We start from the raw sequence: 23,908 nt of genomic DNA, 5'->3' as shown, positions 1-23,908 counted from the left end.
ACAATTTCCAACAGCAGATGGAAGAGAGGGAAAAGAGCACTTGGCAGAGATGCAGGGCTTTCTTTGAATTCAAAATCTGGAAAGAACAATTGGATGGTTTATATTTTGTTGAGGCTAAATCTGTTTTCATAACGCTTTTACCTAACATTTTTAATATAATGGTATGGTATCAATCCTTCTTTAATATTTGAATGATTTACTGTTTTGAGCTTTAAGATTCTGTTTTAAATGATGTAAGCTACCTTGGCTCCTTTTTTAAGGAGAAAGCCATGGTAAAAATGGCTTGATCTTGAGCCTTCCATATTTCATATTTTTAAAAAAGCAGTAAATGTTGGTGAATTCCTAAAAGGATCGTGCCAGACTGTCAGATAAGAGTTAAAGATGAAGAGCCACTCAGGTAGCAACTGTAATTCAGTCATGCAACGATATTTGAATACAGTGAGATTTCATCCCGTACTTTTAAAAGTTAAAGCCCAGGGATTGGACAGATGAATCTACCAGTTTTCCTTTTCTTCACATTTAGGTGGTTGGTGTTGTTTCAATTTCAGATTCCTTCCAGCCTGAAAATATGCAGAAATTTGTGAATTGTTGGGAAATTCTTATTAGAAAGATTCCTCTCCCCCATTCCTACTCAAAAGTATTTTAAAACCCCAAATAGTGTTGCATGGCAATCATGACCCCATTCTCTAAGATTTCAAGGCCAAAATCTGACTGCAGGAGGCCAGTCCTTGTGATGTTACATAAGAGGGCCTTGAGAAATCAGGTAAAGGTTGGGAAGGGAGGAGGTACTGCACACATATGGACATTTTCAGATTGACCCAATGAGCTTTGGTGCCAACTGTGAGGAGGTGGCGATGGCTGACCAATCATTAAGATTATCTCGCACAGAATAATAGAACTTTCTTTTCCTTCAGTACCACGTAAGAGTAGTGAGATTCATCTGTCTACCTAGACACTGAGGGAAACAGCAGTTGTTCACCTGACACAGCCATATATAAGAATGTAACAGTTATGCTCTATCAAATCAAAGACTTATCTTTCTCTAATCCCTCTCATTGGTAAATTGCTTTTCATTCCACCATTTAAGGGGATTAATCCCAGAGGATTTCAATTCAACCTGAGTGGTCTTCTACATCAGTGGTTCCCAATCTTTGATAACCCAGGTGATCTTGGATGGCAATTCCCCAAAGCCTTCACCACCAGATGTGATGGCCATGGTTTCTGGAAACTGCAGTCCAAGAACACCTGGGCTACCCAAGTTTGGAAACCACTATTTACAGAAATACAGTTTGTATTGGTAAACCAACTAGATAATGTATTGAGATTATTATTTTTTCTGCCATGGAGAACACAGTACCTTGTGAATTTTTATAAATCTTCCTCATGAAACCTTGAAGCAGGAATCAGGACTCTTAAAAATGGCCTTTGACTTTCACCATTCTATCGGTTCTATTTCTCACCAGCACATCTTTTGTCTGAAAGATGCAATGTATATCTCATTTACTCCCCCCAAAGGTTCAGTTTTTCCCTCCCTAAATGTAATTTTGAAGGTCACTTTCTGATGGAAAAAAATATATTGCGATTTATATTCATCTCTGATTATCCTGTGCAGTATGTTTGAAACTGTCAGCTTTCAGTCTTTAAAGATCTGATCTCATAAATTCTGAGAAAAGTCCTGGGGAAGCTGTTTTATCAGTTGGTTTGGGTGGGGGATCTTTGTCAAGTAGCTCTAGAAAACTGCATGCCATAAAGCCTGCTGTTTCTCCTTAACAGATTTTTGTATTTGATTTTTGTTATGCTGCATATGCTGTAAAGAAGAAAGTCATGCAGTGCATATGCTTTAGAAGAACAAATCTAACAGTTTATTCTAATCTCTCAGTGTGATGAGACAGTTGCACAACTGTCAGCAGGGCAGTTCCACAATTTCCACCATACCCTGTACATCACATCACAATTACTTAATTTTAGCACAAACAAAGAATTTTCTTGCAGCTTAAAGACAGACTCCTTTTCATTTGGCATAAGCTTTCTTGGCTTCAGGTGCATCTTCAAAAATAACTTCAGTATCCCTTATTCATGTATGTTTAATTTAAAAGGTACACATGGTTCTGAACACAGCTTGGTAAAATTGCTTTCTTAAATTATGGTTCCAAAAATTCTCCAGCAGGCACCAATCCTACACACACAAACAAACTTTCAACTAGGGATTCCCCACCCCATAATGCTCCTTTCTGGGAGTTTAACTTGCAGGACTGAGACCCTACAGAGACCTAATATGTTCACCTGGAGAGGAGACTTAGCTTGCAGGCTTAAAGCCTTGGAGAAGCCTTTCTGTCTGAAAAGGAAGGATCTCAGTAACTATTGGGGCAGTTTCCTTTTGAAACAGGAAATTAGGCCTTTCCAGGACATGAAGCTTGCCAGTTGGATCTTCTCCCCAGGGGGAGCATAACTTAAGTTTATATAATGTCAGGATCTTGTATGTTAGACTCCAAGAACGATGGGATTTTTTAGTCCCCAAAATCCAAAAGGCGCATCTCAACACCCAACCCTTGGTTCTACATTGGTGAATTCTGGGAATTATAGTTCAAGCACCATTCTCAATTGTTGATTTTGAAATTTCAGGGAAAGAGCCCTATATGCCATTCATGGTAGATTCTGTTGAATGCTGAATACAGTAAAACTTTGCTGTTAGTTTTCTTTAGGTTAAAAAAAAATAAAATTGGTGGAATTTGACCTGTAGAAAACAGATTTAAGATTGTACGTCTCATCAAGCCTAGTAAATACATTTGCAAAACTGAGGAAACGAATTATGAGAATTTAGCCCAAAAGTTTACCAAGGAAAAAATCCCAGGACAAGATCTGGAGATTTTGCTTTGGAAAAATATCGCTGCCAATTTGGGAAATGGGAGAGATGAACAGAATCTAGCAAATATTGTGTTGTTTGTGATCTGATGCAGGGGAAAACAGTGTAGTCACTGTTTAAATAGAGCTCTCTTCAGACTTCCCATCACTAGCTTATCTTTTCTTGGACTTGCAAGCTTAGCCTAAGAGCTGTGCCATGTAGCTGTAAAACTTTGTTATTAAGCCTAACTGGTTGCCAAAGCAATTCAACAGTGAAGGTTCTGAACACTGCATAAAGAGACTGCTGGATATCTCAGCAGTTATCTAGGCATCTGGCTGTGGGGCCAAAAGCTGGGAGTTCGATTCCCGACTGGGCCTTCTTGACAGGAGCTGGGCTTGATGATCCAGAGGGCCCCCTTCCAACTCTGCAGTTCTAAGATTACAGTGAAATTGATTTTAAAGCCTCCTCTGAAGTAATATTTGGTGCCAAGAGAATGAGATTTTGAAAAGGCCTGTCTCATTTTTATGTCATTGAGAAGAATAAAAGGTTTTTCTCATTTTTTAAAGCAATCCCCTTGATTTCTAAAAATCATCCATTGGAAAAAAATTAGTTTTTTTAAGACTGCTCCCCAAACCCCACAGCCAGTGTTGTGCTTGCTGGCTGGCTGCAGGTTTTCAGGGAACTGTGATCCAAAAACAGTTATTGTATCTTTTGTTGTTGTTGCATAAAACTTGCCCTTTCCCCTTTCTGTAGTATCGGACAGACCTTCTTTTATCTCCTTTATGGTAGTTGGTTCTATCCAAATAACCTTACCAAAACCCCATCTTGTTATGTCCACCATACAGACTCCTTCCTTTGAAATGGCCGTCTAAATCAGACCACATTGTTTAGATATTCCTTGTACCTCATGTGGAGGCATGAATCTTGCAAGGTAGGCAAGCAAAATGTGAGGCACAAAACCCCTCACTAATATCCCATCAGGTGTTAGCCTTCATACCATATGTTTGCATATTTTAAACTCTACCACCTCAGACTTACCTCACAAGGGCATTATGAATCTCAATTAAGGCTTGCTAAGTGCTTTGGCTGACAGGCAGCCTTCATAAATATTATAGCATTGTAATTATCCTGTGCAGCAGGCTGTTGAAAGAGATAAGAAGTTCCTCATTGGATGTGGTGTTTTGGAGAAAACACTGGAGGGTTGAAATTTATGATTTCTGCTATTAAAAGTGTATGATGATGAGACTGTGTAATAATTCAGATGGTACAGAACTCTGCGGCGTCTCCTGGGTCACTTGATTCATCCACCTGTACCACTGCCTGCAGGACAAGGTTCATCTTTCGCTCAGTTGTATGTTAATAGGCCTTGCTCCTTCCTGCTCTTCCTCTCTTTTTTTGTAGACAATAATTGCTACAAATAACATATCTTAGAGCATGTGAGTTTGAAAAGCCACATTCTGCTACCCGGCTATCTCCATAACTTCTAGTTCAACACAGTGGGAGGTTTGGACATGATTCATGGTGGGCTTAAAGTGCTTGATGCTCTGAGGGAGAATGTATCATCAGCTAGCAAGCTGCTTCTTCACAAGTTACGCCAGCAATTTGTGAAAACATTGTCTGCTCTGTTACAGAACGAACGACTGAGCTGAGTCACATTATCACATTTCCGAACGGTTACATAATTCATCTGAGATTAGGGCAGCTACAGGGAACATCGAGATTCACCGCTTAGGCGTTAGATTGTTTCCAATGCTGTCACACTTCTAATAGACAAAACTCCTATTAGGAGCAGGTGCTTTCCCCTAGCCTCCAGTGATTTTTCTTTCCTCCTCAGCTCTGTGTTTCCCACAAGCAGACGATTCCCCTAAACCAGTGATGGTATTTTTGGGACAAAAGAGATGTGGATGAGGACTAAACCTTCCCTTCTTTTTCTAACAATGGGGATGCCAAAGGATGGAACTGCTGGATTGTGATTTGCCTTCTCCTGGTACAACGGTGGATCCCAGCTATTACACTCAATTGTGAACATGAAACATCCAGGTCAAAACATGCTTGCTTCTTTTGTGAAATCATTAGGTGGGCCTGTTAAATCAAGCTTTAGCACCCTATATACAGTGCTGGGAAATAAGGTTGACGGACAGAGCCTCGCAACACAGTGGAAGAACTGTGACATAGCAGCCAAAACTCTGCTCATGACCCAAATTCAACCCCAGGTAGCTAGTATGAGGTTCGCTCAGCTTTCCATCCTTACAAGGTCAATAAATTAAGTAGCCAGCTTGATGTGGGGGCAATGTGTAGCCAGCATAATTAAATGGTAAACTAACAAGATAGTGTTTTAAGCACTATGAGGTGATATATAAGCAACACACTTTGCATTAGGTTTTACACGCTAAAATCAGATACGTGCTGTCCAATTGTATTCAGTAGTTATACAGCGGACCCTCTACTTATGGAATTAATCCGTATTGAAATGGTGGCTACAGGTCGAAAAGTCTGTAGGTCGAGTCTCCATTGACCTACAATGCATTGAAAACCAATTAATGCCGTAACCGGCCATTTTTGTTCCATTTTTGTTTCATTTTTTTTTTCTGGTCTGTAGGTCGATTCTCTGGCTGCAAGTTGAACCTAAATTTTGCAGCCAGAGAAGTCTGTAGCTCAAAACATCTGTAAGTCTAGCCTTCTGTAAGTCGAGGGTCCCCTGTATACTGTACATCCTAATTATATTAAAGCCAGCCAAGTAGCTCAGTGAGTTTCAGTTCCCCACTGCACATCCCAGAAGAGCCAGTCCGTGTAGCCTTGGCCAGTTGTCATACAATGTTTTGTGAATATTTTGCATTGAGATATATGAGCAAAGAGTTAAAAGAAAATCTGAGACTATTTTGCCTAAATGACAATGTCTATAAACAACACAAAAATTTTAATTTAGTGATCATTCAAACACTGACCATTCAATGTAATGCACCGCTTGCCTCTTAGATGTGTAGAGAAAGTGTTTGTTTCTAAGTCAAGAGGTTTGCCTTATGACTGCTATTCCTAGCAGCTGAAAAGGCAAGGAAGGGTTTTCTAATATATCTAATATTTTGATATTGGTTAGGTTGTGTTGGGCACACTCGGCAACTGGAGTGTGGCTGCCTCAGCAAGGCATTTTAGCCTGCTGAGAGGATGAGAGACCAAATAGATAGATGTTTGTTTGACATCGAATACTGTAGGCATTCTAGGTCATATTTGTAAAAAAGTGGGTTTGGTCTGCTCATCTCTCTTGCTCCGCTAACTCTACATACAGAAATAGAGGTTACAGATTAGGCCATTAGGCCTACTTCTATATGGACAGATTGAAAGCTGTTCACAGACTGGGGGGAGGTTGGAAGAAGAGGTCTTTATCTTACTTCCATGGGGACTCCCTTAGCTAGTAGTTTTAGAAACCTTTGAGGGGTATGACTTGTGTGGAGGGAAAGTTTGGAAATCATTGCTTTTGTTGAAATAATAACCACCTTGCATGCAATTAACACTAGGTATTAGTGGAAGGGAGCTTGCACAAGCTAAGGTGACCGCTCATTTTTTTCACTAATCAATTAGCAGATGTCTTTGTTGCACATCTGGAATTTGAGGCAAGCACCCCTGTTTCTGCTGCTCCTCTTCCTGCTGGTTGTTTTGTTTTTCTCTCTGTTCTTCTGACCTTTTCCATGATGCTACCATGGAGGCAGCTTCTCCCACATGTGGAAATTGCAACCTTCCTTTTATTCTGCTGTTTGTAACCACTGATCACAACTGTAAGTAAAGATACATTGGTCTTTTTCTTTTTAGAATGCTTCCAGGGTTATATTTAGCATATAAAGTGCTAGTTACTGTGAAGGGAGAGCAGCTTTGAGACTTGTGCTATTCTTTTACACTGCAATTGATGTTTGTATCTGATACTCTGCTAACCAATAGGGAATTACCAGTTCTCCAAAACAGCTTCTGGTATTATCCTTACGGAATATTAGCACTTCATCAGCTGGCAAGTATTGCTTTTACTTTAAAGGCTGGTACCAAATGATGAAAACTACTTGGATCACATAGGGTGTGAGTCATACATGCCATTTGATGACTCAAATCGTGATTCATATATGTCAAATACAATCCCAACCTCAATTTTCTGAAACCCAATTTGCTAGACAAGAAATATCAAAAGTCTCTCAAATCTTTGAGCTGAGGCAGCTTGCCCCTTTACATATCCCTTGTAAGTAGGTTCAGATCTGAACTGTAGGGCAGCCACTGAGTGGTAGAGAGAGGAACTGATTAGTAGGGTTGCTCATTCTCTCTGTCAGAGCTGAGAGAAGGAGCTGGAAAACTGGCAAAGAAATGAAATAAGCCAGATCCTTGAAAGTCTAACAGTTCTCCCTTGAATTGTGTAGATCTGAGCAGCACAGTTTTGATGATGCACCTTTTAAAAATAAATAAACATATATTTCAATAAATATATGCATTTTAAAATAAATGAATAAATATCCAATAAATACTTCAGGAAAAAGCTTGAGGAAAGGCGCATCCTGGGCTTACCTAGGGCCCTGTTGTTGGCAATGTGGCTGCCCCCTCTCCTGTCATGGTGGCTCCACATGGTGGCTTGGGAGGGTGCTGGGGCATGCCAGAAAGCTGACACAGATTAGGGGAAGTGCGGATGTGCATGTGCACGTGTGCATGCATGCATGTGTGAGAATTATTTATTTATTTATTTATTTATTTATTTATTTATTTATTTATTTAGTTATTTATTTAGTTAGTTAGTTAGTTAGTTAGTTAGTTAGTTAGTTAGTTAGTTAGTTATTCGATTTTTACCCCGCCCCTCTAGACCATGTCTACTCGGGGCAGCTTACAAAATAAAACAAAACAGTATAAAATATATAAAATCATAAAATTACAAATTTCAATTTAAAACAATTAATTTAAAGAGAGGATTGCCAAGATGGAATGGCCAAAAAGAGAGAGAGAGAGAGAGAGAGAGAGAGAGAGAGAGAGAGAGAGAGAGAGAGAGAGAGAGAGACTTAATTGACTGGAGGGAAGGCCTTATTGAATAACCAAGTTTTTAACTGGCTTTTAAAAACACCCAGCGAGGGTGCCAGCTGAATTTCTGTTGGGAGGGCATTCCACAGCCGAGGAGCCACCGCCGAGAAGGCCCGGTTTCTTGTTTTTTCCTTCCGGGCCTCTCTCGGCGTCAGACCCCTCAGCCGCCCCTGCTGGCTATATCAGGTGATTTGGGTAGATCTGGGTGGGAGAAGACGATCTGCCAAATATTGAGGTCCCAAACCATTTAGGGCTTTATAAGTGATCATTAGCACTTTGAAGTCAACGCGGAAATGGATGGGCAACCAGTTCAAAGCAGCCAGGGTGGGGGAGATATGCTGGTGTTTTCTCACCCCACTAAGGAGCCTGGCTGCTGCATTCTGGACCATCTGAATCAACTGTTTATGTTTTGTAGTTACATTTTTGGGGCGTAAGAACTATACATGGATTTTGAAATATACATGGGGCCGGCACCCCCAACCCAAGAGTTGTTGAAAGGAGATGAGTACTTTCCTATGTAAAGCCCCAGAGAGGAAAACATTATGAACCTTTCTACTGGGAAAAGCCAATGGACATCCTATGAGGATGAGACCTATCCAGTATTTGGGGACCCTTCACTGCCTGGGTTGCTTCTCAAAACTCCAGTACTGGCGGGTCTCCACATGAATGGAGCCAGGTATTTCTGGGATTGTAGTTTATTGAATGTGGTGGCCAAAGACCGATGAATATGCATATTGGGAGAGTCACTGCAGGAACAATGTTAGGGCACAGGAACATTTGAAGTGACGAAGGCAGCAAACCAGCTTCCAAATCCAGTATTTTCACACACAGGACCAGCATGGAGATACACAACTCATTTTAAACAAATGTTTGATATCATTAAAATGAAAAGTCCAGGAGGTACAATGTGTTTATGACGGAAGGTGGAAACCTTCAATATCCAAATATAAATAAAAGTAGAGAACACAGCTTTCAGGTATACCACAATGTGGAATAGTTGATGATAGATCTTCTCAGGGAGAGGTAGGCCTCTCCAAAGGATGCTAAAGAGGTTTACTGAGAAATTGGAATGTGCCCAGGGAAGGGCAACCAAGAGGATAAAAAGGTTTGCAGCCCAAGCCCTAAAAAGAACAGTTGAAGGAATTGTGTGGGTTTAGCCGACAGAAGACAAGATTGTCTCACACTGGATTGCAGGACTTTGTGGGAATTTTGCATTAAAATAATTCAGCATAACTTCAGAACTTCGGCATAAAAGCCACATGTGTTTTCAAGCGTGCACATTCATTTATGCATTTCTTCCCATTCCCTAAGATAGAAAGAATACTCACTAATTGCTCGTTTTGATGTGATTTAGGCTGTCTTGACATAACGAGACACCTGGATGATAAATTTTATAGTCCCAGGAGATTCCTCACTTCCAGGGAAGAGGGAAATAAATAAAGAGCTCTTTAATTCGTGCAGAATGACTGTAGGTCCATTCCCATTGCGAAGCAAAGCATACACATGCAGCAAGCGCAGAAAGATTGGGTGGTTGTTGAGAAAGACACAAACAACACATTCAGTGCTATGTTGGGAGAAAGTCAAAATATCCATGGATTGAAATAATTAACCAGTAAATACATTAATTGACTTTTTAAAAAAAGAAGTGTGAAAGACTGAAATGAATTTTGTCATCTCCAGAACTGGAGAAATGTTGAGAAACATTGGCCAACTAGGTTAGGATTTGCACCTGCCAAATTTGAGATAAATGGGTGAGATAAGTGGGGTTTTTATTTTTTAACTGTTTGCCTTTACATTGTTTTATTTTTTAAAAGGAACTTAAAATAGCTTTTTTGTATAATTAGATGCTATTGGAAGAAAGTTGCTCTTTCTTGGAATTAAGCCTTTATATTCCCAAATAATATGTGCCATGGGTTTTTATGGAAGTGCAGATTTTCAGACAATGAAAAGGGGAACAAAGGTGGTCCTAGAAGAACTTTCAGAGTTTCAGAAGGATAGGTTCAGAGCTGAACTAAACAGATCGACAACAGCGGAGTATTGAAATGGGCGGGGGGGGGGGGAGTTATTTACTTAGCGTTTGGTTATTTACTTCATTATATTCATGGGTTTGGTGACAACATGTGTAAAAATTGTGGGTGTGACAAGAAACCTACAACATTTCAGAAAGACAGGTGCAGCAGCGTTCATTTCGTCACAATAGCTGAAAAATAGTGTGAGACTTTTTTCTTCTTTCAGTTGTCACCAATATCTCAGAAGGTGTATTAGGACAGGGTGTGATGGGTGTGTGGAACACAGGTTGCCAGAGAGAGAGGGATGCAAAAATCTAGCATTTTCCATGTAAATATGTTCATTTCAAGGAAACTGACTCTGCATTGTCCGAGCATTGTGCATGTGATGCACACGTTTGGAATTGGGATCAAAGTTGACCAACTCATTGGTTCACATGTTGCAGCCATGTTTGCTAAATTTCAGGCCCAATAGATTGGTTTTACGGGATTCAACAGTTTCTGATTGCACAGAGTTTTCAGGAAATATATTATGTGCCCCTACAGCAGTCTTTGTGTGCCTATCTGGTTGAATATTCAATGTGCATACTTGAAATTTTGTTTCACATTCTGCCCTGGAGGTGAATACTTAGAATAAAGCACATTTTATTACATCATGAATGTACCGAATGTATATACCAGAACTGTAGTGTTAGTGGTATGTACAAACATTTGACCTGGTAGTTCGCATTCTGTAATGCAGAAAGCCACTTACGCAGCCAAGATGCTGGCAACTTATAATGGAGACAATTTTAGCTAAGCTGAATTGTTCAGAATTTGAGAAAGCAGCTATACCCTGGATTAGAAAAGCTTGATTTGCCATTTGTGGGACAGTTGTGACCCTGCATGTTTGCAAATGGCTCAGCAGCTGGCTTGCTGTCTCACCAGCTTTTCACATCTGCATATGAAACAGATGGTAAGGGCGCCCCTGTGTTCTGGGTAGATTAACCCCATTTCCAATCTAGAATTGGTGGTGAGCGTTTTGTTCCTGCATGCCTGCCGAGGAGTACAGCACCCATCTGTTAGTCTTTTAGCACAAATGCTCTAGGGAATCTAAAGGATGTCCCTGGAAGCTGTTCAAAGAAAAACTCCTAAAATTATAGGGTAGGCACATCCAGAGATGTCGCTTCATCCAGAATCTGTGTTATATATTAGAGTGAAAGAGAAATAGGACTGCCTCTGTGGACTTAACATGGTTAGAGGGGAGCATCTTTCCTTCTGAAAAGCATTGCCAGTAAAATCTGATTAGGCTGTGCTATAAAGTGGGTCAACAAGAGATGTGTTATTGAAATCTGGAACCAAATGGACAACCGCCAGCAAGATGGGGTCTCTGTACTGAGGATATTAATCCTTGCTTGACACATTCTGGCATTTGAGGAGGAGGAGGCAACCCACAGAAATACTCCTTTTTATTTTCTTGCACTCTTGACATTCTCTTGTACTGATGAGAGTGATTTTGTGTAAATTGGGTAAATACTCAAAGTACAATATCTGCTGTTTTGTTTCATAGACTTTCATAGAGAGATATAAACAGTGGATAGATTCCTTGGGTATTTTTGCCTGTTCTCTCTCTCTCTCTCTCTCCCTCTCTGTGTGTGTGTGTGTGCTTTGCTTTGCTTTGCTTCTCAAGGGGAATGGACACTGGTTTTGCACAGAGAAATTTTGCACAAATTGCAGAAAATTTGAAGTGGGGTCGAAGTGTTCCTTGCCTCTCAAGTTGTAGATGAGAAATCTCATGGGATATGGAAATTGCTCACTGAGCTGTCTTGTTCTGATGAGATAGCCTGAATAAATGAGGACAACGAATTTGACAACTATTCAGCACATCTCTACCCTAAAATCTTGACCCAAGGACACTCAAGGTGATTGCAGAGTCAGTGTGAGGCAAGAAGCCTAATGAGCAAAGGAGCTCATCAAAATAGTTGGTGAGTTTTTCACTACAGTATTTATACCTATATCCTGTACAGTATATCAGTCAAGTATCTTGTGGCCCTTATCTCTCTACATATAGCAATATGAGATTTGCTGGGGGGGGGGAATGCTCTCAGGGCAGCAGTGTGTCACACTTCTTTTTAGTACACATGATCAAAGAGGATAGGTGCAGCACCCACAGTATTCCACTATCACAGCTAAGATTTTGAGTAAATAAACTTAAAAAGCATGAGCTTCAGGCATCTGCATGTAACCACTTCACATATTCTTCCATGCAGGCAACTGAACTAAGCAGGAACTTGAGTTAACCACAGTTCTGCACTACAGAATTATAGTCAATGCCTTCCAAGTGATTCAGTGCTGTTAACCATGGTTTCTTAGTTCAGGCATTATAGGAAGTTGTGTTTAACTGTGGTTCCTGGTTTGTTCCAGAACCGTAAAGAAATGACAGTTCTCAGAAATGGCACCAGTAAAGCATGTATGAGTAGTTTAGCAAATTAAAGAGTTTGGTGCCCAATCTTAATACTCAGGCTTTTTTTTACCCGAGGAAGCGGCCTCATTCTACCTAATGGTTAAAGCCTTTATTTTTAATTAAAAAATTCCTAGAAATGGGCTATAAATGATCATGAATGTGCTTATTTGTAGTAGATATCATAAACATATGAAACACAGCATGGCACGTATATATAAATGCCATATATATATGCTATGCTGTGTTTCATATGTTTATATGAAATATAATGTGTGTGTGTGTGTGTGTGTGTGTGTGTGTGTGTGTATGTATGTATGTATGTATGTATGTATGTATGTATGTATGTATGTATGTATGTATGTATGTATGTATGTATGAGGCATCTGAGTTGCTGTTACCTAATGCAATTTGGATCTGAATTTGAATCAAAATTCAGATATCTGAATTTTCACTTCTCTTATTTTGATTAATAACAATATTGTGCAGCTGTTGATTCGCACTACGAGTGACCATCTCCAGGGTTTTCTAGGTATAGAATACTCAGTGGTAGTTTACCAATCCCTCTTCTGGTGGTTACCCTGAGACTGTACAGCTTGCCCAAGGCTATACAGGTTGGATCTTCTCCCAAGAGACACAATGGGGAATCAAATTCCCACTCACTGAGCTATTCAACCAAAACATTTTTTTGATCAGCACTGGGAAATAAAAATGGATTTACCTTTTTTTGTGTCTGTTTTCACAAACTTTGGCAGGAATAATTCTGTTTGTTGTGTACCCTAATGTCATATATCTGTCCACAAAAAAGCAAAGATATTATAATAATTTTAATGCAAATCAGTGGGAGATGCGAAGGCCTGAATTTTCACATTTCTGCTCATATTTGGATTTAGATCTGAAAATTGCAGCCAGTCCAAATAAGTCTGAATTAAAGCAGACCCAAATCCGATCATCACAATCTCATCCCAAACCGAATTGGGGATATTTGCATAACCCCAGTTCTCACATATTTTAATTATCTTTTTCTCTTGAATTTGCTCCATACATTTGTGTATATGTGCTTAGAAGTGAAGTGCTAGGCCATTGTTCTTAGAAGTGAAGTGCTAGACAATTGTTATAACAGAAGTTAAGCAATATTTCACAGCTTTTTTTTAACGGGGCCATTTATATTCTGTTACTTAGTGTAATAAAAGTTGAACCAAGCAGTTAAACATTGAGATACAAGTTCTATTGATCTGGAGTGTCACAAATATATCAATACTGCTTACATGAGATATGAGGCTATTTAATAAAAATACTGCTCAGCACTACATAATTACATTATAAAATTTTAAATATCCCTTATTGGTATTGGAGATTCATTTTCTAGATTATGAAATGCTTTATCTTTTTACTCGTACGCAACATTTTTTTCAACCACTGATAAAAAAAAACCCTTAACGTTTTTGAAACAAGACTTATGTATGTAATTTTAATTTTATAAATAACATACCCATATATTTATACCCTGCTGTCTCCTACAGTCAGTGCAGCTTTTACATGTTGTATAAAATGTGAATACATAATAGCGTTGGGCTGAAGTAAATTGAGACTCTGCACATATACTTGTAAATCTAGTTACATTCAGTGAGGGGTTATGTAGACATGTATTGCATGGCACTCTTTAAGAGATCAGAAATTGGGACTTCCTTTCCTTTCAGCTGGCTTCCTGCAAGTTTCCTTGGAACAAAATCCTTTTTCTTAGGATTTCCCTGCCTCCAGAATAGGTATTTAGGATCTATCAAGGAAGTTAAAAAAGAGACAGAATCATGCATTGTGGAAGAAGCCGCGAGATCAAGCACACAAGTATGTGAGGGTTCGGCCTTTGGCTCCAAGTTCAATTCAAGGAAATCAGGAGATCCGTGTTGTTTCAAAACAGGTGTGGGATTTATTATGGGAATAAACAAGTGTCTGGAACATCATTACTAGTCTTTTCTCCTTCTGCCAACGGGTCTGGAAGGGGCTCTCATTTGTTGAACAGGAATGGGTTTTTATAACTATAGTCCCATGGTCCCAGAAGATCAATGGGGACCCAGTCCTTTACGGTCTGCCTCGCCGAGCCTTCTTCCAGCAGGGGCACGGTCTCCTCGCCTAGATCATCATCCCACAGATCCATCTGTCTGTGTCTCGGTTCTCCCAGGGTCCTCCCTGTAGCTCCTTCTCTTCATCTCTCTTACCCTCCATTTCAATCTTTCTCTCCTTTCTCTCTCAGTCTCCTTCTCCACTCCCTTGCCTCTGTTTCCCGCCAATAAGAGGGTCTGTAATCTGCCTCCTCCTTTGGCACTCTCAGTCTCTCCCATAATCCAGTCCAAGGATCCTTCATCCACACCCATTCCCAACTGGGCAGTAACTGGTCTTCCCTCCTCTCTACTTCTCCCACCCCTGCTTCAAACTCCACCCTCCATTTTCTCAATCTCCCTGCCTTTTCTCCTTGAACCTCCCCTATCATCACTTTCTGTATATCTTCTGTCAACTCCTCTATTACTGTCTCCCACAGAGGTTCCACTGCAGGTGCTGGTACGGGTCTGGGGTCCACTTCCTTAATTCTGTTGTTGAGGAGGGACGGCTCTCCAGTGAGTGGGGTATCCCTCTCGCCCTCTGTTTCACAGCATACCACTAAATATACTGCCCATGTCTGGCTTAAATGCAGAATTCGAGAGCAAGAGCTGCTTGACAATGGAATCCACTATCTCAGAAGATGGTGGGCTGTCCTTCTGTGGTGGATTGTAAACAAAGGTCAGTCAGGAATCTTCCAGCTTTGGATGCTTCAGCTCTAGATTTCCTGCTTTGGGAGGAGGTTGGGCTCAGAGACCCTTGAAGGGTCCTTTGGAGGTACTCTCTATAGAATTAAAGGGTGTTGCAAAAAGTTTTGAATGTTTGTGTGCAGTAGAAGTGCAGGCTCCCACAGGACAGAATAGCTTCAAGTCCCCTAATTTAATCCACCCATTGTTGTTTTTTTTAAGCTGGCACTTACAGTCTCAATAATTCACTCTTAGACATCAGTAGGAGAAAGAATAAAAGGTTTCATTACTTGTAAATCAAACAGAAAACTGAAAACATGACTGCCTTTAGCAGTAGACTTCAACAGATTCACAGACTTCTAACAAACTTAGTGAGAAGCACTAAGCAGAGAGGCAGAGTTTTCTTTGAATTCAGAGGCAAGAAAGGAATGCTTGATTAGTGCAGATGGATAGTCATCCCAGCCCAGAAAGGTCCTTTCCAGCCAAACCTACTAAAGGCAGGATGCAAGGTTGGTAATAACTCCAACAAAGGGCAGTGAGATTATGATGCACAGGAAACACTGCAGCAGGAAATTAATCTTACAATGCAATCTCTGAGGTAGGCCTTTCTCCAGGTGAGGGAAAGGCCCACCAGTCTTCAGCCCACCAGTTTTCAGGTGGGTTGGAACTCCCAAAATTCTGCCTTGGAAATTCTTGGAGAATTCCAAATTCCAAATGGTACCATATTCATAGCTATAATGTTCATACTAGGCGCAATGCATAGCTTTGTGAACCCACTGACCCTCTGTGAATTTGGCCAGTCCTTTTTCAAAAAACCATCCTTATCAGCATAGTCACTCTTTTGCAGCAGCAAATTCCATAGTTTGATTGTGTCCAGTGTGAAGAAATAAATTGAAATAAATATCTGCATTAGCAGTGCCTTCTCCAAGGCACTGAAAGAATATGAGGAAAATTAAGTTGTATCTTGTTGATACAAAGAAAGACTATCTTCAGTGTTTTCTTTGTTTTATTTTTCATTGCATCAGGTCAGACATCAAAATATAACAACATCTGGCTACTGTCGTCAGCCTGACTGATCAAAACTTGGCACCAGTGATTAACATTGGCCCTTCACTGGTTAATCAGTCAGGCTACAGTTGACTAATCTGCCACCAAAATCATTAGAATATGCAACCCCAATGAATGCTTTAACAATGACATAAAAATACCGCCTGTAACCGAAGAATAGTTTCAGGATTAGAGCCTCTTGTTGCTGAAGCTGACCAGATTGCTCACAAGAAGGGAATTGTAAGTGGCAAAACTTAATTGGAACGAACTCCTCCCGTATTGCCATTCTCTCTGCGTGTATTCCTTAAAAGATGGCTTGTTCTGCGGAGCAAACAGAAATGCCATACGGTGTGCCTGATGAAATCCGGCAGCATTACAATAATCAGAAGAGCTGAGTAGCAAACGCTAGAGAAAATGGCTTGAAAAGTGAGCTAAATGCAGTGGCAAATTAATTAATGTTAACAACCCATCTTCTTGTCACCGGAATTTCTGACTGCGTGTTGAGTTTTTGCTGGAAATAATGTGCGCGAACAGCTTGTGCCATAATGTTAACCTGATCCTCAAGCAAATTCCTTTGTGCTCTCAGGTAGTACCATTTGCCGTTATCTCTTGGGTCTACAGTTCCTGACACAGACCTCTCACTTTATAAATTGTGGCACAGAAGTTTGGCCAGGGTGAAATATTAATAAAAGATAGCTTTTATTACCCGTCAGAAGCTTTAGAGATCTAATTGGTTTGTGTTCAAGTGGCACAATCAATGCTGTATGTATATAGTATCGTTTCCCTTTGAGAAACAAAGCTCAGCTGCACATAGAAAAGAAAAGAAGGCCTAGAAAGTAGACTAAAAACAGATAAACAGAGGTCTCTCTTCTATCTACCTTGTTGGGCAGCTCACTGTAATGGCAGATAGGATTGCCCTGTTAGGTGGGGATAAGTATAATCATAGGCAAGGATAAGAGAGAATTCCTAAGTGCCAGTGATGAAATTCAAGAACACACAAATTGCCCCAAACTTGGCTACTTTCTGCTTTATTCAAGAACTTGAAGTTCTAGACTTCTGGATTTTTCTTAGGGATCAACCATTTCTTCCATGCTTGGGGTATGTGGGTGTATGTGTGTACATGCACACACACTTTGCTTCTCAAAGAGAAAATACAACAGAGACATTTTACAATGGAGACCTTGAGGAGGGGGAAAAGACCTCTGCCATGTTTACAACTAAATGTAAGGAATCTCATGGGACTTTAGAATCCCTCCTCCCTCCTGCTATCTCATCATGTTAAGACAGTCTAAATCAATGAGAATGATTTAATGAGTATTCTTCACATTGCAGCTATTATATGGCAGTGGTAAAATTCAGCACCAACTCCCTTTTAGTGTTTAGAAATGGTGTGGCGATTTCATACTATTTTATATCTGTGAAGGACTGCACAAGTTTGAATCACATCTTTGAATGACTTGTTTTAGCAGTGAGATGTAATGATTCCTATTAGTCACCTGACAAGCTCCTTCCTCACTCTGAGTGTAGGATCCTCATATTTATATAATAGAATCAAATGAGTGTTGGAAGATTGTGTTTTTTTTAAATAAACATTTCTGAACTCGCACACATTTCTGAACTCGCACACATTGTAAACTTGTTAAATATCCTGCTGAAGTGTGATTTGTGAAAATCAAAAGAGGGGTTTGATAAATTAGGACCAAAGAATAAGGGGTTTGGTTAAATGGAAATACACAGGCAGTCATTTTGAGCTGAACAGGACCTTGAATCTTAAATGAAGATCTCTGCCACCTGCCAACCAGTTGTACTTTATTTCTCCCCAGGTCATTTGTCTTTATTGTTCATCTATCGGCTTGTATTCAACTCTTCCACCAACTGCTCTCAGAACAGCTCACAGTACATGAAACAATAAATATAGACATTGAGAACAATGGAAACAATGACAAACAACCATGTCAATAGACAAATAAATAATATAATATCAGACAATACAATATTGAATAAAGTGCACATAAATTAACTGAATCCAATTGCTAAGTCTCCATGCAAGAGAGTAAAACCTGACACAGATATAAAGATTCAGTCTGTACACAGGACTCAGACAAATTCCAAATTCCGAAATAAATTGGCCTGGTTTGTATGCAGTTCAGATTGAAGTGGCATGGTCAGATTTGGTTCTGGAGTTGAGTGAACTGTATTTGCAAACTAGTGTGGATCCAGGGCATAAATCCAATTCAGTGAGGCATGAATTCCTTGAGTCGACAAGTATCATGGTTTCCTTTTTGAAAAAGAAAGCAAACTTTAAAGGAGACTAATACACACACCCCTGTAGCAAGCTGTCTGAAATTTGGAAAGCTTGCCCCACTCCTTACTGTTTATCATGTCTCCAAAATGTCATAAAGCATCAGGGCAAAACCAAAAAAGTGACGATTGTTTTGGATTTTCAGTGCATTGACTTTACAGAGTAATTTGGATATGGCACAAATTGAATCAGATGTGGCACAAATGACTCCAGGCTGAAATGAGATATATTCCAAAGCCCTGGATTTACTGTCCAGACCAAACCAGGGGACTTGTGCGCAGCCCTAATAAAGACATACTAGAGGCAAAATCAACAATCATTGGTCTCAGCTTTCACATTTAAGCTTTGCAGGATAAAGGTGTTTAGCATGTATCTGCTTTAAATTTCAGATCACCTTCGCATAGTTGCATATGTGGCTACTGATAATTAAGCCTGGGTACAATTTTGTGTGTTTCAGAGACACAACCTCAGCTGTGTTGGGCAAGAGAAATGCATGGCTTCCAACGTCAGTTCTGTACAAACGCAAGGCGATTCTGATTATTTCATCAACCATCTTGGGGTCCCGGCTGTGCAATTTTCATACCAAGATTTGACAGCATTAGAGGTAATTGCAAATGAAAACACCTGATCAGATTGGTTAATCAGGAAGCCAAATCAGCTTTCACTCAGCAAAATCTCCCACATCAAGTAGATGGCTGTCAAAAGCTGATGGTTCATTTGTTAGTTTCTTTTGAATGATACAGGCATTTCTGCTGAATATTGGGTCTCATCAGCTCCTTGAAGTACGTGTCATGTTCTGCTGAAAAGGGAAATGTATGCTGTCTCCTGCCTTTTCATCCAGACAATCATAACAAGGAAATTGCAGTAGCAGGATTAACATCAAACATAATTGCAATATTCACAGCAACATGGGATGTGGAAAGTGGATTTTTGCTGAGGAATGGTTTCTCTGTTGTCTCTGAAATTAAATGAAAAGGGATTACACATATACAAAGGGATCCCTGCTGAGAGAAACATTAGGCAAGAGGAGGGGGGGGACAGTATATTGAAGTGTATTTCTGGCTTCTTCTTTTAAATGTATTAACATGGCTCTTAAGGGATGTGGTGGCGCTGTAGGTTAGACCAGAGAAGCCTCTGTGCTGCAGGGTCAGAAGACCAGCAGTCGTAAGATCGAATCTATGTGTTGCAGTGAGCTCCCGTTGCCTGTCCCAGCTCCTGCAAACCTAGCAGTTCAAAAGCATGCAAATGCGAGTAGATAAATAGGTACCACTATGGTGGGAAGGTAACGGTGTTCCATGTCTAGTCGCACTGGCCACGTTGACTACAGAAACAGTCTTCAGACAAACGCTGGCTCTGTGGCTTGGAAACGGGGATGAGCACTGCCCCTAGAGTCAGACACGACTGGATTAAATGTCAAGGGGAACCTTTACCTTTAACATGGCTCTTCCCAGCTGAGCATCTTCCAAGGGTATTGGACACCTAATCCTATCACAACTAGAGGACATGGCCACTGGGCACTGTAGGAGTTGTTGTGCATAACATCTGGGAGGAACCTGGTTGGCAAATGGTATGCTAACTTTTCAACAACTTATTTGCAAGTGCAGTGGGAGCGAAGACACTTCTGAGACTAATCTTCTTAGCACAGCCTTTGCAAGAAAAATAAATAAATAACTCAGGGAAAACATACAATTTTATGGTTTCCATTTAAGTTTCCTAAAATTTGGGGGGTATTATTTTTTTTAAAAAAAATGCAAAGTACATTTCAGTAGGTTGATAGCGATGCATCATTACACACCATTAAGGTGTGTTAACAACAGTGAAGAATGCAGACACATCATGATTGCCATTAGAGATGGGGGTATTCGTATACGAATATCCCTGCACAGGTGGCAATAACGAGGGTCCAGCCCCACGGGGCCAGACGGTCCCCTCACCGATCCGCTGCTGCTGGGGAAGCTGCGATTCCTCCAATGGTCCTGCGGATCACGATCTACGAGCCACTCTTCAACCTTGCAGTGCGGCTTGTCCTCCAGCCTCCTGCCAGGAGTCGTAGCTGATCATGATCTGTGAAGCCATTGGAAGAATCATGGCATCCGCGGCAGCACCAGATCGGTGAATAGACCATCTGGCCCCATGTGGTTGGACCCTCATTATTGCCACCTGTGCAGGGATATTTGTATACGAATGCCAACATCTCTAATTGCCATACAACGGCATGGGCATCTTTGGGTAATTGGGGAGGCCCATTTGTTGGTGTGGGGCCAACTCCAAGGGCTTGATATGTCGTATTCCTCTCCAGAAGCTTGGAGTCAGATTTGGATAATGAAGCTTCCAAGAGCACTCTGTTAGGGAAAACAAACCTTGGATCCCAAGATAACAAGTTACGAGTCTCTTATCTGATAGCTTCAAATCCTCCCCTTTATAAGCAGAACAAAGATGCGGACATACGAGAAAATACACGGAGACTTATAGCATAATATATTAGACTTGGTCAGACATATATACATGGCAATATATACATTGGCATAGATATCTCAGAGCAACATAATATTCACAGAAGTAATGACCACCAGACTCGCAACTGAGTGGCAAATTGCTGTTCTCACACACTTGCTTAAATAGTGAGAGCAGCCTATCAATTGCAGCTGAACATGGTTGACAAGCATTACTTAAGCTTGTCCCATCTGTACGCTATCAGTCATCCATTGACTTGACGTTACAGGCATGACTTTGCATTTTCACTACAATATTAAATTTAACCCCTTGTTCACTTAAAGAAACAAATCCTGACACCATTGTAGAATATAATGAGCCACTGGTACCAATGGACTCACTCTCTATTGGTCAGCCGCCATGGTATCTATTCCCATTTGATGAAAGAGAAAGTTTGTGCTTTCAAGAAAAGAGGAAAGTGAATGTGGTTGAGCCATTTATTTTCCTAACACTCACGAGTAGATTCACCTCTAGATTTTGGTGCCCGGAGACAAGACCCTGTTGCTTTCTCCTTGCTATGACCTTGCTTCCCTGTATCTTAGCTTTTACACATGAAGAGTTAAATCTGGAAAAGTGATCCATCTCTAACCATAAGGACTCTCAGCAATTATCTGGAGGCCTGTAAAATTGAAGCATCACATATCATATCATACCATATCATATCATATCATATCATATCGTATCATATCATATCATATCATATCATATCATATCATATCATATCATATCATATCATATCATATCATATCATATCATATCATCCGGAATGGCATCCTTCAGTCTCGAGAGACTATGGTAAAGTGCTCTGTATGGAGGACTTGGAGAGTGTCCTCTCCAGAGCACGAAGTCTGAGTAAAATAATATGGATGGTAGGTGGGGCTTCTCAGCCTTGGAAGGCAGCCCATCTAGGAGAAGGAAAACTCAGATTTCAAACCTCCACTGCCTTGTGGCTATATCCACTGGTGGAAAAGGCTTCAGGAGTCAACCTTGAGGCAAAATCCGGAGTACCAGAGGCAGTTCTTGTTGTTTTGGCAACTCCTGCGACATTGCTGGAACCAGTTGTATTGGCTCTTGCCTTTCCATTGGACTATTTCAGCGACATGGAGAGGGGGAATTTGCTGCTTGGGTCACAGCCTATCATATCATATCATATCATATACAGTAGTACCTCGGTTTACGAATGCCTCAGTTAACGTAATTTTCAGTTTACAAATGGAAATCCATTGAAAATAATGCCTTGGTTTACTATTTTTTTTTCGCAGTATGAAGGAAGTTTCCCCAGGATGCATTGTGCCTGGAGGTTTATAGCTCCACTCCCATTCCTATGGCAATCTGCATTTCGGTTCATGAATTTTTTGCATTATGTAACGTCCTGGAGTAGACGTTGTCTAAAAGGGCAGGATAGAAATCTAATAAATAAATAAATAAATTAAATTCGTAAACCGAGGTACTACTGTAACATAACATAACATAACATAACATAACATAACATAACATAACATTATAATATAATATAATATAATATAATATAATATAATATAATATAATATAATATAATATAATATAATATAATATAATATAATTTGATGCCTGGATGCCTCTTCTGGAGATGTTCCATGAGTAGCAAACACTCTCCAGATCTAGCTGTCTACACACAGGAGCTAGGATGGAAGGGGCAGGTCTGGTTTGCTCCTTCTGTTCATGGTTGAACTGTTTATTGGATATGTAATGACCATGAAAAACAGCAATGAAAAGAACTAGAATTGCTCTGTGTTAAAGAATTCTTCTCATATTTATTTCCACCCTTCTCAAGCCACCCTGAAGTGTGTAGGTTACTTAGAGTTGCCTGCAAGGCCTTAAGAAGGAATGGAAGATGGCTCTTCCATCAATGGCAACGACTAAGGTGATTTTTGTGCTGCCATCACCAAAGATGCCTGGTTGAAGACCCGCTCTCTTGCATGCAGGGATCTAAAGCTGCAAGCTTCAGGAAGGGAGAGCAAGTGACGGTCGTAAATGGCCCATCATTTGCTACTTATTTTCTGTCATTGTCCTTTTAGAGATGTTGCATTGTTGTACGTGCTTTCATTATCCAGCTAAATGAAAAGCTCAAATTGAATAGCGGGAGCTTGGAACCCATTGTGTGCTGGCATCTGCACTACTAATTTGCCAATAATTAAATTTCACGAATGCAGAGCAGTCTCTGGATTTGCCAAATGCTGGAGTGATTCTCTCTTCCTCCTCATTCTCTCCTTCCCCACACTTTCCACCCCCTTTATAAGACACGGATATGTTAATTGACACGTCTGCCGCGGGCATCCTTTATTTTTAGCAAGGAGGTTATCATTATTATTTTCTTTTTCTCCCCCTCCCAATTTGTAAAACACTGTTGCACCTATTAGGAAAATCATTCTGTTTCAGATTAAATACAAGGCAGAGGTTGTCGTAAAAGAAATGGAAAAGCAGATGTTCTCTGATTAAGAGTGCACTGTTTATGACAGGCTTGTGGTCTAATGCTCATTTCTTCTGTCACTTAACAGCTGCTCTATGTAGGTTCTCTTCCAGAACTGTGTATTCTTTAATCTACAAGGCACGTTTAAAAATCTGCAGGCTTCCCTTACACCAAAAGAATAACCCTTGTTTCCTCCACCCCACATCATCTACATGTATGTATGTATGTATGTATGTATGTATGTATGTATGTATGTATGTATGTATGTATGTATGTATGTATGTGTGTGTGTGTGTGTGTGTGTGTGTGTGTGTGTGTGTGTTTGTTTGTTTGTTTGTTTGTTTGTTTGTTTACTAATTATCTTTCCTAAAATAGGAGAACATGTGGGAGGTCACCAACATGGGAAAAGCAACAGTATTATTGTTTGAACCTAAGAAAGATTAAAAGAGGAATGGTAGTGCAGTGATATTATCGGGCTGGCAAAGCAAACAAACATGAGGGCAGCCCAA

The 23,908-nt window shown here is 40.3% G+C and overlaps 1 protein-coding gene across 2 annotated transcripts in view; it reads left to right on the top strand.

Annotated features, from left to right (window-relative positions):
• Window positions 1–23,908, top strand: part of NAALADL2 (N-acetylated alpha-linked acidic dipeptidase like 2) — a 988,342-nt gene that overhangs the window by 801,549 nt on the left and 162,885 nt on the right. For both annotated transcript variants that reach the window (XM_078389637.1, XM_072996217.2), the window contains one exon: window positions 18,915–19,061. In XM_078389637.1, the coding sequence (XP_078245763.1) occupies window positions 18,915–19,061 (147 nt within the window). The remainder of the gene's footprint in view (window positions 1–18,914; window positions 19,062–23,908) is intronic.

This window comes from Pogona vitticeps, chromosome 3 (genome assembly GCF_051106095.1).
Source record: "Pogona vitticeps strain Pit_001003342236 chromosome 3, PviZW2.1, whole genome shotgun sequence".
Lineage (NCBI taxonomy): Eukaryota > Metazoa > Chordata > Lepidosauria > Squamata > Agamidae > Pogona > Pogona vitticeps.
This window is presented reverse-complemented; position numbering and strand designations above follow the sequence as displayed.